This window comes from Medicago sativa, chromosome 5 (assembly GCF_051527215.1).
Source record: "Medicago sativa cultivar Bolivia chromosome 5, Bolivia_mono, whole genome shotgun sequence".
NCBI lineage: Eukaryota > Viridiplantae > Streptophyta > Magnoliopsida > Fabales > Fabaceae > Medicago > Medicago sativa.
The window spans coordinates 17718418-17730454 of NC_140753.1; the positions used below are offsets into that span (position 1 = coordinate 17718418).

At 35.6% G+C, this 12037-nt stretch overlaps 1 protein-coding gene across 1 annotated transcript in view; it reads right to left on the reverse strand.

The window, feature by feature from the left end:
• LOC146920664 (uncharacterized) overlaps window positions 1–12037 on the reverse strand; it is a 56783-nt gene that overhangs the window by 30292 nt on the left and 14454 nt on the right. Inside the window, exons 7-8 of the mRNA XM_085711186.1 lie at window positions 966–1030; window positions 595–633 (exon numbers count right to left, since the gene is read on the reverse strand). Of these exons, the coding sequence (XP_085567312.1) occupies window positions 595–633; window positions 966–1030 (104 nt within the window). The remainder of the gene's footprint in view (window positions 1–594; window positions 634–965; window positions 1031–12037) is intronic.

The window sequence follows — 12037 nt, forward strand, 5'->3', positions numbered from 1 at the left end:
AGTTTCTTAAATGTCAGGGGGGTTTTTGACGAATGCTACAATTTCGGGGGGTTTTTTTTTTTTTGTCTATTTACTCAATTTTTCTGATTTTAAGTGTGAAATTCCCGAACTAAGGGGTGAAAATTATAAAGTGGGGAAGGAGAAAATTCTTCTTCACTTAGGGTGGATGGATATTGATTATGCTATTCGGAAAGACGAACCAACTCCAGTTACCGAAGCTATCCTTCAGGAAGATGTTGATCTTTATGAAATGTGGGAGCGGTCTAACCGTCTTAGTGTGATGTTCATAAAGACCAACATCTCTGTTGTATTCATGGTTGTGTCGATCACCATGATAATGTGCAAGCATTGTTTAAGGGGGTATTTGTACATAAGTTTTAAATTTGAGACAGATATTTGCATATAAATTTTAAATTTAAGGGGGTATTTCCTACATAAATTTTAAATTTGCGAGAGATATTTGCATATAAGTGATAAATTTGAGGGGGTTATTTGCCTATTTTTATAATCACACCAATTTTAGACAAAAAAAAAAAAAGCAACAACAAAAAATTGACAAAAAAAGCAAAAAATAATTAAAAAATAGTTCATTACCCCCTGTGACATGGCATGACATCCAGCCCGTGTGGAGGTGTCACGTGTACAGTTAACAGCCACATCATAGGGTTTAACAATCAAAACAAACGGAGGGGATAATTGACTAACGTTTATCAATTTCAGGGAGATTTTGAAGTTTCTTGAAAGTCGGAAGGTTTTAACGAAAGTTACGATTTCCAAGGTTTTTTTTTTCCTATTCACTCAGTTAAAAATACAATTAAGTCTAATTATTAATATGTGATGTATAAGCCCGAAATTTTCTAAGACGAAAAACACAACGTACCTGAAAAACGAAAAAGCCAAACCTTTCTGCCAAGGTAGAACCAGCCTGCGGAATGTGGTCTTTTATGTGCAACGCGTGTTACAATTTGGACGAAGTTCGTATTGCCGGGAATACCATAATTGTCACTGAATTTCCTTTCCACGCTCAAATCTGCATGCAACATATGTCAAATATTTATTATGAATTTAATGTATATACATCAAAATATTATCATATGTATTCAATCAAATCATCATATAGATATTTTAGGAACAAACATAAGACAATGTCACTACTATATGTGATATGATTAGATTCATGTGTAAAATAATCTTGCACCGTCAATATAAATATTAATCTTTTTTTATAGTGATCGGGGTTTGAACTTCGGACCTTACATATATTATGTATTGTCACTACCAACTGAGATAAACTCACAAAAAATATTTTATTATTTAATTATTTTTTTAATATTATTAAGGGCAGAAACGCTTTTTGCTAAAAAAAAAAAGTGCAGAAACGCTTGTAGATTAATTATACTCCTTCCGTCCCATAATATAAGCAAAAAAAACTCATTTTCTTTGTCCCAAAATATAAGCAAAAAAGACAAAGTTTTATCCTATTTAATCTTGTTTTTTAAAAAAATCTCTTTTCCAAGAAAAACTTTTGTTTATTCTCATAAAATTAAGGGTTAATTAAGTAAATGGTCCCTATAAATATTCAGAATTTTGTTTTTAGTCCCTACAAAATTACATTCAATTTTCTCTCTCTTTCATTTTTTCCATAGCCAATAGTCAATGAAAATTGTTTTTACATCTTCCTATAAAACTTTTTCCAAAGAAAACACAAAAAACTATACTCCAAATTCTTACTCCCTCCGGTCTCAAATATAAGAAAATATTCCTTTTTTAGATTCATTGAGTAGTTAATGTATGTGGTCTACATTGTAAAACAGATACATTAATTATTCAATGAACCTAAAAAAGGAATATTTTCTTATATTTGAGACCGGAGGGAGTATGTTTTAGTTTTCTTAATGTGCGATTTTTTTTTTTGCTTATAATTTGGGACGGAGGGAATATTTATCAATTGGTTGTTCTAAGACAATAATGACCAGGCTCATTGTATCATTTTTTTTTTTTTTGAGGGAAAGGCTCATTGTATCATGAATTGTCATGATATCTTATGTCCCGTCGGGACAAAGGATTAATAGCCAAAAGAAGATATATTTCTTTAAGAAAGTTGATCAACAACTACGTGATGACATTGTGCAATGGGAAAGTTTACCATGGTTACAAACACAAATAAATAGTATTTGGCGCATACACATCAATTTTTTTTTTCTTTCAAATAATAATAAAGAAATTGATAATAAAATGATTTAGTCTTTTGAGAAAAAGATATTTGACGTGTGTGTCATCAAATACTATTCATTTATATTTGTATCCTACTAATGACAGGTCATCTTAAATTATTATTAGCATGTTTTTTCAGTTATTTTCAGTAGGATTTAGCAGCAAAAAGGAGGAGTATTAGAACGATTGTCTATGATTTCAGGACTTTTGTAATGTTTTTTATATTTGAGTCTGTAATTCTAGTTTTTCCGAAACATAGCAATTTTAGGGGTTTTTAAAGTAATTCACGAAGAAATCATGCAAATCGGCAAATCAGAACATCCAAAGAATTGTGAAGATTCAAGGAAACAAAGAATGAAGATTCAAGAGGCCTCAGAAGACTTACAACATGGAGGAAATATATTCCCTAGTTCCGAGGCAAGTTATTTGAAGACGAAGATCTAAAACGATGGAAAATCGGAGAATTTGGGCCCAGGAAGAGATACCATGCGCCTAGCACATGGGAGAAGCATCCATGCGCCTAGGGCATTAGTCATGCGCTTAGGGCACCTCTCTCTCATGCGCTAGGCATGCTGGAGATGTGCCCCGTGCATCTGAAAATGTGGGGGAACAAGCGTTTTTTCCTGCTTTTATTTTGGGTAAAGCCCGCATTTTTAGCTCAAACACAGGTAGAAACTCTCACTATAAATATAACAGCCTTTCTCATTTAGAATTTCTCGTTCAAAACTGTGCAGTTCAAGAGGAAGGCAACTTTGGAGCTTTGGGAGAATTTTTATCTTCTCCTTGATTTTCTAGGGTATGTTTTTATCTTTAGTAATTTATTTTTAATTACCATGTGTAACTAAATCTTTTTAGGTTAAAGTTCTATGATGAACCTTTATTTATTTTTGTTGAATATTTATTTAATTTAATGTCGTTTATATTTTATTTATTTTTTGTTCGCTATAAAGTTTTATTAGGAAATAGTTTATTTTTTGGATAGGTTCAACCTTGGATTAGATACTTAAGTTGTGACAGGGCCTAATATTGCTATCATTAACTGCATGCTTATATCTTGATATTTATATTCTTTTACTAATAACTATATGTCTAGGAAGTAAGCGATTATTAACTAGTGAAAGATACAGAAAGAGAGTTGACCCTAGCCGTAAGTACTTAAGGTATGTTTGGTAAGACCAAAAAACGAGCTTATAGCGAATAGCGAATAGCTTATAAACTCGTTTGACCAAAAAAACTATGTTTGGTAATGTTTTTTCACCACGAGCTTATAAACTATTTCTCAGACGCTATTTCAAGTAGCGTTTGAACTTATGGCTTATAGTTTATCATCTTTTATTCCATTTTTACCCTTATTATTTAATTTAAAATCCAATTTTACCCTCTATTTTTTCATCTTCCCGTAAAAGGTACCAACGAATTGGCAGCGAGTTTTTCATTTTTGGGTCCAACTGCACGAGTATTATATTCATTTGGTAACAGCGACTAACAATCATTTTTTATTTTTAGGAAACCAACTAACAATCAATGTTTGAGCTTTTTTTTTTTGTTGGTTACATTAGTTTTTTTTTGTTACATGTTTGAGCTTATTTCTTTTCTTTATTAGTCAGACCTTATAAATTAAGAATAAGTTAGTATAAGTTTATTAATTCTAAATACTTAAATATTAATTTATATAGACTTTATGATGAATTAAGAATGTTCTTTTATGTCATTTTACATTTATAAGTTAGTTGAACCGCTAGTTTTACCAAACACTTTAATCAGCTTGTCAGCTATCAGTCAGCAGCTATAAGCTATCAGTCATCAGTCATCCGCTATAAGCTATAAGCTATCAGTTATCCGCTAATTTTACCAAACAGAGCCTTAGTATGTGAAACTATTAAGACTGGGTGGTGCCCTACCGAACCTAGGATGTAACTGGTTAGTTATTAGGGAAACAAATGCCTGGCTAAAAGAAATAAGTTGTAGCCTAATAGAACCATTCTCTTGAAACCCTTAGTAAGGTAGACGTAGATTAGGGTTGTCTGTTTGTGTAACTACTAAGTAAGCGTAGAGAGATTGTGCTATGAGTGTCCTGAGATTCATAGATGGACAGGCCTAAGGGAACATTGGTCTTCATTGCCTTGGGAAACACTGGAAAACCAATTAAAGTTTATGTTTCAATTACCTTTGAATTAGTAAGATCCCTCATGTAAGGATCACCGTGCGATCAGCAGGTGCAGTTAGCCATCAGAGGAATAAACCAAAGTAGGTTAGTAACGTCTCAACGACCTCATCACTTGTATTGTCTACCTAAGATAAATAAACGCGACACTACGGTTATTTAATATCCAACAATATAGACAGGGGGATTCGAAGAATACTAAATGCTGCTTACTTTTCTGCAACCAAAAACATGTAAACTTGCTCTGTTGTAAACAGATAAAAATTGCAACATTTCTAACCCTTTATCTTTTGTACCGTCAACTTACAAAAATAAGTAACAGGAATTGTTTGGACGAAACGACAATCACTGTGACAACGATACTCTATTTATCACTTTATTACTTGGTAAACGATTTAGTACACTTGTATAATCCGCACATCAAGCTTTAGTGGCTCGATGGGTCTATGGTTCATCGCTGGTGCTCAATATTCTAACAACGTTGTTGCGCTTAACTTGGAGCCTTGAACTATCAACATCGTAGAAGCATAATTTTTTTGTTACCGTTTTTTAAGTGAAGTAGCTGCAATTTGTCCATAGTTTCTATTTTCACTTCTACTGTAATGACAAATCTTAAAAACAACATGTATGAATGATCCGAAATCACAACTTAAAAATAAAAAAAAAAACCGTATGCTTATTTTTTATTTTTTGGTTGGTAGACGAAATGACAAAGCCATTATAAACTCACACACACAAGTGGAGGTGTCGGGGTTCGAACCCCGATCATAACGTCCGGCCTAACACAAGAAGAAGCAACGACATCATGGAATTGGGGATTTGATATAACCAAGGACATTTATAATTACCCACAATTAACTTCACACTTTAAAAAAAAAAAAAAAAGAGATGTGGATTTCACAGTGTTTGTTGTTTATAACAAGCACTTCGTCATGTTCAGTCATAAGATGTATTTTTATAGTTTGATTTATCTTTGTTGCCTTTAAGGACAACGAAACCTCAATAAATAATTTCTTCGGTAGACATAGCAGATCGAAACGTCTTAAATTTGTTGTTTTTGGATTTTCAAAAAGTTGTATTTGAATTTTCAAATTCTTTTTTTTAAAAAAAAAAAAAAGAAAAGAATATCTACCGAAGTTGTTACTAGGTTGAGTCACGACTATGTCCTCTCTTTAAGACGTTTTGTGGCACTGCCGAAAGTTGTGCAAGACAGACTATCAACCACGCTGCCTCTAGGATAAAACAAGTCAAACTACAACTGTGCGGTTAACTACTGCACTATAGAAAATCGTTCGAGATTTACACCCTCAAATATGGTACTAAGACCGCTCTTTAATACTGGAATCACTTTAATATGGTATTGTTATCATTCTGTTATGGTGCTGAGTCCACTCAAATATGGTGTTACCACCATTCTAACTTTAAGTTCTCCAAATATCAATATGGCACTACGACAACTCAAATATAGTGATTCCACCATTTCGACTTTTTAATTTCTACTCAAGTAGAAAAATATTGAAAGAATATTATCATTTTTAATTCCAACGGGACATTATTTTTTCAAAGGGGATTATGATCTTAAAAGTACTCTTTATTCCGAAGGGACATACATTATCGAAAGGACTATGTTTTTAAGACCTTTCTTAATTTCGAAGGGACATTATACCGAATAGGGACTAAGGTCTTAAGAACAATCTTATTTCTGATGGGACAGAAAAAGGAGATGCGGAGAAGAATAACTCGTCAACACAAGCTGGAGGGAGAAGAGTTTAATTTCGACAACTTAATTGAAACTTTTTGGTGTGATTTTTGAACTGAGTGGAGTCCTCTATTTATATAGAAATTTTGTAATTGTTTTAGCAAAAAATGCGACAACATTTACTCTAATGGATAAGATCAAAAGAGAATCAGTTCAACAACATTTGTGGATAAGATAAAAAAACAAATAAATCCACAAAAGTGGAGGAAACAAACTCATTGGATTTGAATAAAGGAAAAATATGATTTTTTTTTTTTTGAATAAAGACTAGATTTCATTAAGAAATTAAATCAGCAAAATACAGATTGTCGGCTTGGGCTGGGACATTTTCCAGCCAAACGTGATTAGGACCAGTGGTTGCTAATTGGGCCAAACAATGGGCCAATTAATTACCACTTCTTTTTAGATGAGTAAAGATATACATACTAAAGGAGGGTAACAAAGACTTAATACTCTGAATTAGAGATCCCAAGTAAGACCTTTGTTCTTCCTCTCATCCTTGAAGTAAACGAATAACTCTCTGATTGTCATTTTCAAAATGAACACATCTAAACCCTTGATCTCTTGCAAACTTTACTGCCTGGTACATCCCCCAAGCCTCTTCTGTGCACACACATTTGAATCCAGGGCGAAGCTTTGTACAAGCAGCTATCTCAACACCGGTATCAGATCGAGCAATAACACCAGCTCCCCAATGATCATGGTAGGCAAGACTAACATCACTATTTACCTTGATAAAACCATGCACATGTTTAACCCATTTAGCCTTTTCAGGAGCTCGAGCTGGGACAACAGATCGCGAGGACAAAGATGAAGTGATCCGAGGGTCTGGAGCGTGCTTGCTGGTGTGGTGTTGGGAGCGAGAGTTGTTGCATGGATGAGATTGATCTAGATCTGGAACTAGCGCTTTGGCTTATTGGAAGCATATGATGGTGTTGCATGCGCGTTGAATAACAACTTCTCCAGGTATGATTTTATCTTTAAATACCCTTTGATTACGCGCATGCCATATGCTGTATAGGAGAGCAGCTAGAGTAGCAATAGTAGATCTGTCATGTTTAATTATGAACGCTACTAGCCACTCAATAAAATCCATGGTGTTATTGGTCTGAGGATAGATCCCAAGTTGAGACCTAAACAGTTCCCTTTTAGAGTATTCACAGTTGAGAAAGAGGTGGTTAATGGTTTCAGTACTAGCCTCACAGCGAGGACAAAGAAGAGAACACCTAATTCCCTTCTTCTGGAGGTCACTTATGATAGGAAGAGCCCTGTTGATAATTCTCGAAATTAAAACCTTGTGTCTAGGGATGGTATCCATTCCCCACACTTTCTTCCAAACTGTGTCCATAACCCCAGAGTTAGAGGTTCCTTGATCCTTGTTGTTTCGCCAAAATTGAATGGCTTGATAACCAGATTTTACTGAGTAATCTCCATTATCTGACCACATCCACGTGATAGAGTCATTGGATTCTGTATGAGAGAGAAGGAGTTGTTGAATTTGTAACCCTTCAAAGGGTAGAAAAATGTTGTCAATAAGATCCTTATTCCATCTAATGGGATCAGGTAGAATTAAATCCTTGATCAATCTAATGTTCTGGTGAGATGAGGCAGGGGTAATAATCTTGTGCCCATTCTGATGGGGTAGCCAACTATCCTCCCATACTTTAATGGAAGCTCCATTTCCAACTCTCCAGCAGCACCCTTTGTTGATGATCCTTATGGCTTGATGGATGCTTCTCCAAGCATAGCTGGGTGTATTTCCTATATTAGCTTGAAGTATATCAGAGTTGGGATAGTACCTAGCTTTGAACAGTTTAGAAATCAAAGAGTTTGGGATAGTATGCAGCCTCCATACTTGCTTAGCTAGCATGGCCAGGTTAAAGTCTTTGAGGCATTTAAAACATAAACCTCCCTCCATAGTGGACTTTAGAAGTTTTTCTTTTTTAACCCAATGGATTTTCTTGGATTCTCCCTTACTTCCCCACCAAAACTGGTAAACAGCTCTCTCAATTCTATCACAAATTTCCTGGGGAAGAAGGAAACAGCTCATTACAAAAACATGAATGACTTAAGCAACAGCCTTGATAAGAAAACTTCTGCCTGCAAAGGATAGGTTTTTCTCCTTCCAACCCTTTAGCTTCTTAGAGATTCTATCCATAATGTAGTTGAAATCATTCACCTTGGATCTACCAAAATGAGTAGGTAAGCCCAAATATTTAGTGATTTTATTTGTTATAAGAATAGGGAGATTTGCATGAAAGGCTCCTTTAGCATTGTCACTGATCCTTGGACTGAAAACCATTTCAGACTTGTCTAAATTGACTTTCTGGCCAGATATGCTTTGATATAGTTGGAGGGTGTCCATAATGAACTTGGCCTCCTTAGGGTCAGATCTACAAAAGAGTAAACTGTCATCAACAAAAAACAAATGAGAAATAGGGGGTGCATTGGAGGCTATATTAATACCCTGAAAGTTCCCATTAGTTTGACCTTTAGTGAGAAGTCCAGAGAGAACCTCTGCACAAAGAATAAATAGGTAGGGAGAGAAAGGGTCACCCTGTCTCAACCCTCTTTGAGGAGTAAATTTGTTAGAGGGTTGGCCATTGATCAAAATAGAGAAGGAAACAGCGGTGACACAATTCATAATAGTAGAGACTAAATTATTAGGAAAACCCATAGTTAAAAGCACTTTATTGAGAAAGCTCCACTCAATCTTGTCATAGGCTTTAGCCATATCTAATTTGATACCAACCAGACCTTTCCTTTTATTATTGGTTTTATAAATTTTATGGAAAGCTTCAAAAGCTATCAGAATATTGTCAGTGATAAGTCTGCTGGATAGGAAAGCACTTTGGTGCTCAGAGATGACATGGGGAAGAATTCTCTTAACTCTATTAGCTATGGTCTTAGTAACAATCTTAAGAATAACATTACAGAGGCTAATAGGTCTGTAGTCTGAAGGTTGACTAGGACTATTGATCTTAGGAATAAGGGTAATATAGGTGTGATTAATAGCAGAGGGGTCACCTCCATGATTAAGGATGTGCAGGACATATTGAGTGACTTCATTGCTGATGAGATGCCAGTAGGTTTGGTAAAAAATGGCTGGCAACCCATCAGGGCCAGGAGAAGAGGTACCTTTCATGGATTTTATGACAGATACCACTTCTTCTGGGGTAAAATCTGCACTGAGGTCACCCAACATGTCTAGAGAAACTCTATTTTTAATAACATCAAGGTTGTTATGCACATCAATAGGATTAGAGGTTGAGAAAATGTCTTGAAAATGATTAATAAAAGTATCATGAATATGAAGTTCATCTTGCCAAGACACTCCCTGATTATCCATAATAGTGTAGATGGTGTTCTTTTTCTTCCTTTGGTTGGCTTTGAAATGGAAGAACTTGGTGTTGTTGTCCCCATATTTGAGCCATTGTGTCTTAGCCCTTTGAGCCCACCAAACTTCTTCTTGTAGCATAGCTTCATTAAGGTTCTTTTCAGTTTCCATAATAGTTTTCTTCATGTCAGAGTCAGGAATTTGGTCTTTCAATCTACATAGCCTATCCTGGAGATGCTTAATTTTGTTAGGGATGTCTCCGAACTTTTGCTGCCTCCATTCATTAAGCTGGTGCAGTACCATTTTACTCTTATGGAGAGTATCACCAATAGTTAAGTTCCAGCTGTTTTTAACAACGCTAAATCTTTCTTTGTCATGACTCCATAACTCTTCAAACCTAAGAAGCTTTTTCTTTTTAGAGAATCTATGTTTGCAAGTAAACTTATCCCAAAACTCAAGAAGAATGGGTGAGTGATCAGAAGTAAATCTTAAAAGATGGTAATTAGTGAATCTAGGAAAATAATTAATCCATAAAGGATTAGCACAGTATCTATCAAGTCTTTCCTTAATATGATAAGAACTCTCTTGATTATTAGCCCATGTGAACTTATTACCATGATACCCAAGATCTAGCATATCACGTTGATTAAGGGTGGACTGGAACAGAGTACAGTGCTTATAATCCATATTTTTTCCTCCTAGTTTCTCAGAACTGTTAACATACATGTTAAAATCACCAAACATAAGCCATTTTTTATTATGATAACTATTATGGAGATGATTAATAGTTTCACAAGTGAGATATTTTTGGCTTTGGGTTGGGTACCCATAAAGACCAGAAGCATACCAAGTATTATTATTAAGGCTATCCAAGACATAAAAATCAATAAGCATTTTATTATGATTGGTAATGTGAAGATTTACATCATTATGCCACACTAAAGCTAAACCACCTGACCTACCTCCACCTTCAGTGTTGCAGTTCACAATGAAGTGATTCTGAAGGTGGCCAAGACACAACTTACTAGCAACATTAAGATCAGAATCTTTGAGTTTAGTCTCCATTAAAAACACCACATCAGGGCAGTTGGACCTTATGAGCTTTTTATAGGCTCTAACTGCATCAGGGTTGCCCAACCCTCTGCAGTTCCAGGTAAGAATTTTCATATTCCTTGGCTGGCCTTATCAATAAGGCCTGCCATCATCATTTGTTCCTCTTAGGAGTTAGCTAAGATCTCAGCAGTAGCACCAGACTTCCTCTTGAGTTGTCATTTTTGCAGTTTACCACCAGTTTCAGACCCACTCTTCTTCTGCCTGTCTTCGTTATTAGCTGTCTGACCAGGAGGAGCTTCCTTTTGAGGGTCAGAGTTCATTCTGAGCTCAGCCATCATCTCCATTAGGCCCTTTGAAACAGGGCTAAATTGCCGACCACTTTGAGATTTCCTTGGGTTACTCCTGAATGTCTTTTCTTTTGTCTCCACAATCCTTTTGCCATAACTATTAGACCTTAACCAAGCACCTCTGGGGTTAACACTTTCTGCACCAGTTTCTGCACAACACAGTTGTTTTTCCAATCATTTTTCCTCAATGTGCCCCACCAGTCCACAATGGAAACAGAACATAGGGATGTTCTCAAACCTAAAATCCACCCAGTTGACTCCATCTACTTGGTTTCCAATGTACATCCTAGCCCTAATGGGATTGATGACAACAAACACGATTTTAATTTTGACAAAAGTTGATTTATCAGGTAGCTCATAAATTGCAGCATCCAAAACTTCCCCTAACTGACTGCTTAATGCCTTACCCATGTGTTCTGATTTACAGTGGAGAGGGAGAGCCCACAGTTGAATCCAGAGGGGAACAGTGGTGAAGTTCAAGTCTTTAGGAGCCACCTTTCTATCCCAAGCATGGACAACAAACCAAACATTCCTAACAATCCACAGGCTCCCCTTCAAAATGCGTTGAATGTCTTCATCATTTTCCATAGCAACTTGGTAGTATTTATCTTCAATTTCTACTAGCTTGAACCCAGCAGGGTTACTCCATATACCCATTAATATATTGTTAATCTGTTGAAAGGGCATGGCTTTATCAGATAAGAATCTTCCAATCATACTTTTTTTGACATGATTTAACACTATCTTGAACATGACTCTCTTGATAGTAAAAGAAAGGGTCTTCTTTTGTTGATTTTGGAGTCTGATTTGGTTTCTCAGTTGAGTGAGGAGATTGCTGATAGTCATTGTGCTGTTGATTTGCAGGACTGTTGCTGTTGAAGTTCATCCCACCACTTGAGCCAATACCATGAGGATTGTGAGTTGCAGAGTAGTGGAGAATTGAGTCCATATGAGGGATTTGGATTTTTTGGATCTTGAATGGTCTTTGAACGTTGGAACCAGGGCTCTGTGATGTGGGAGATTGGGATTCTTGTAGAATTTCGTTGCCTTGATGAGAACTTATGATTGCGATTGGGGAAGATGATAAAAATAAAAACAACGGAAAAAAAAAACAAGAAGACCAAAAAAATAGGATAAAGAAGAAACAAGATTATGTGATTGTG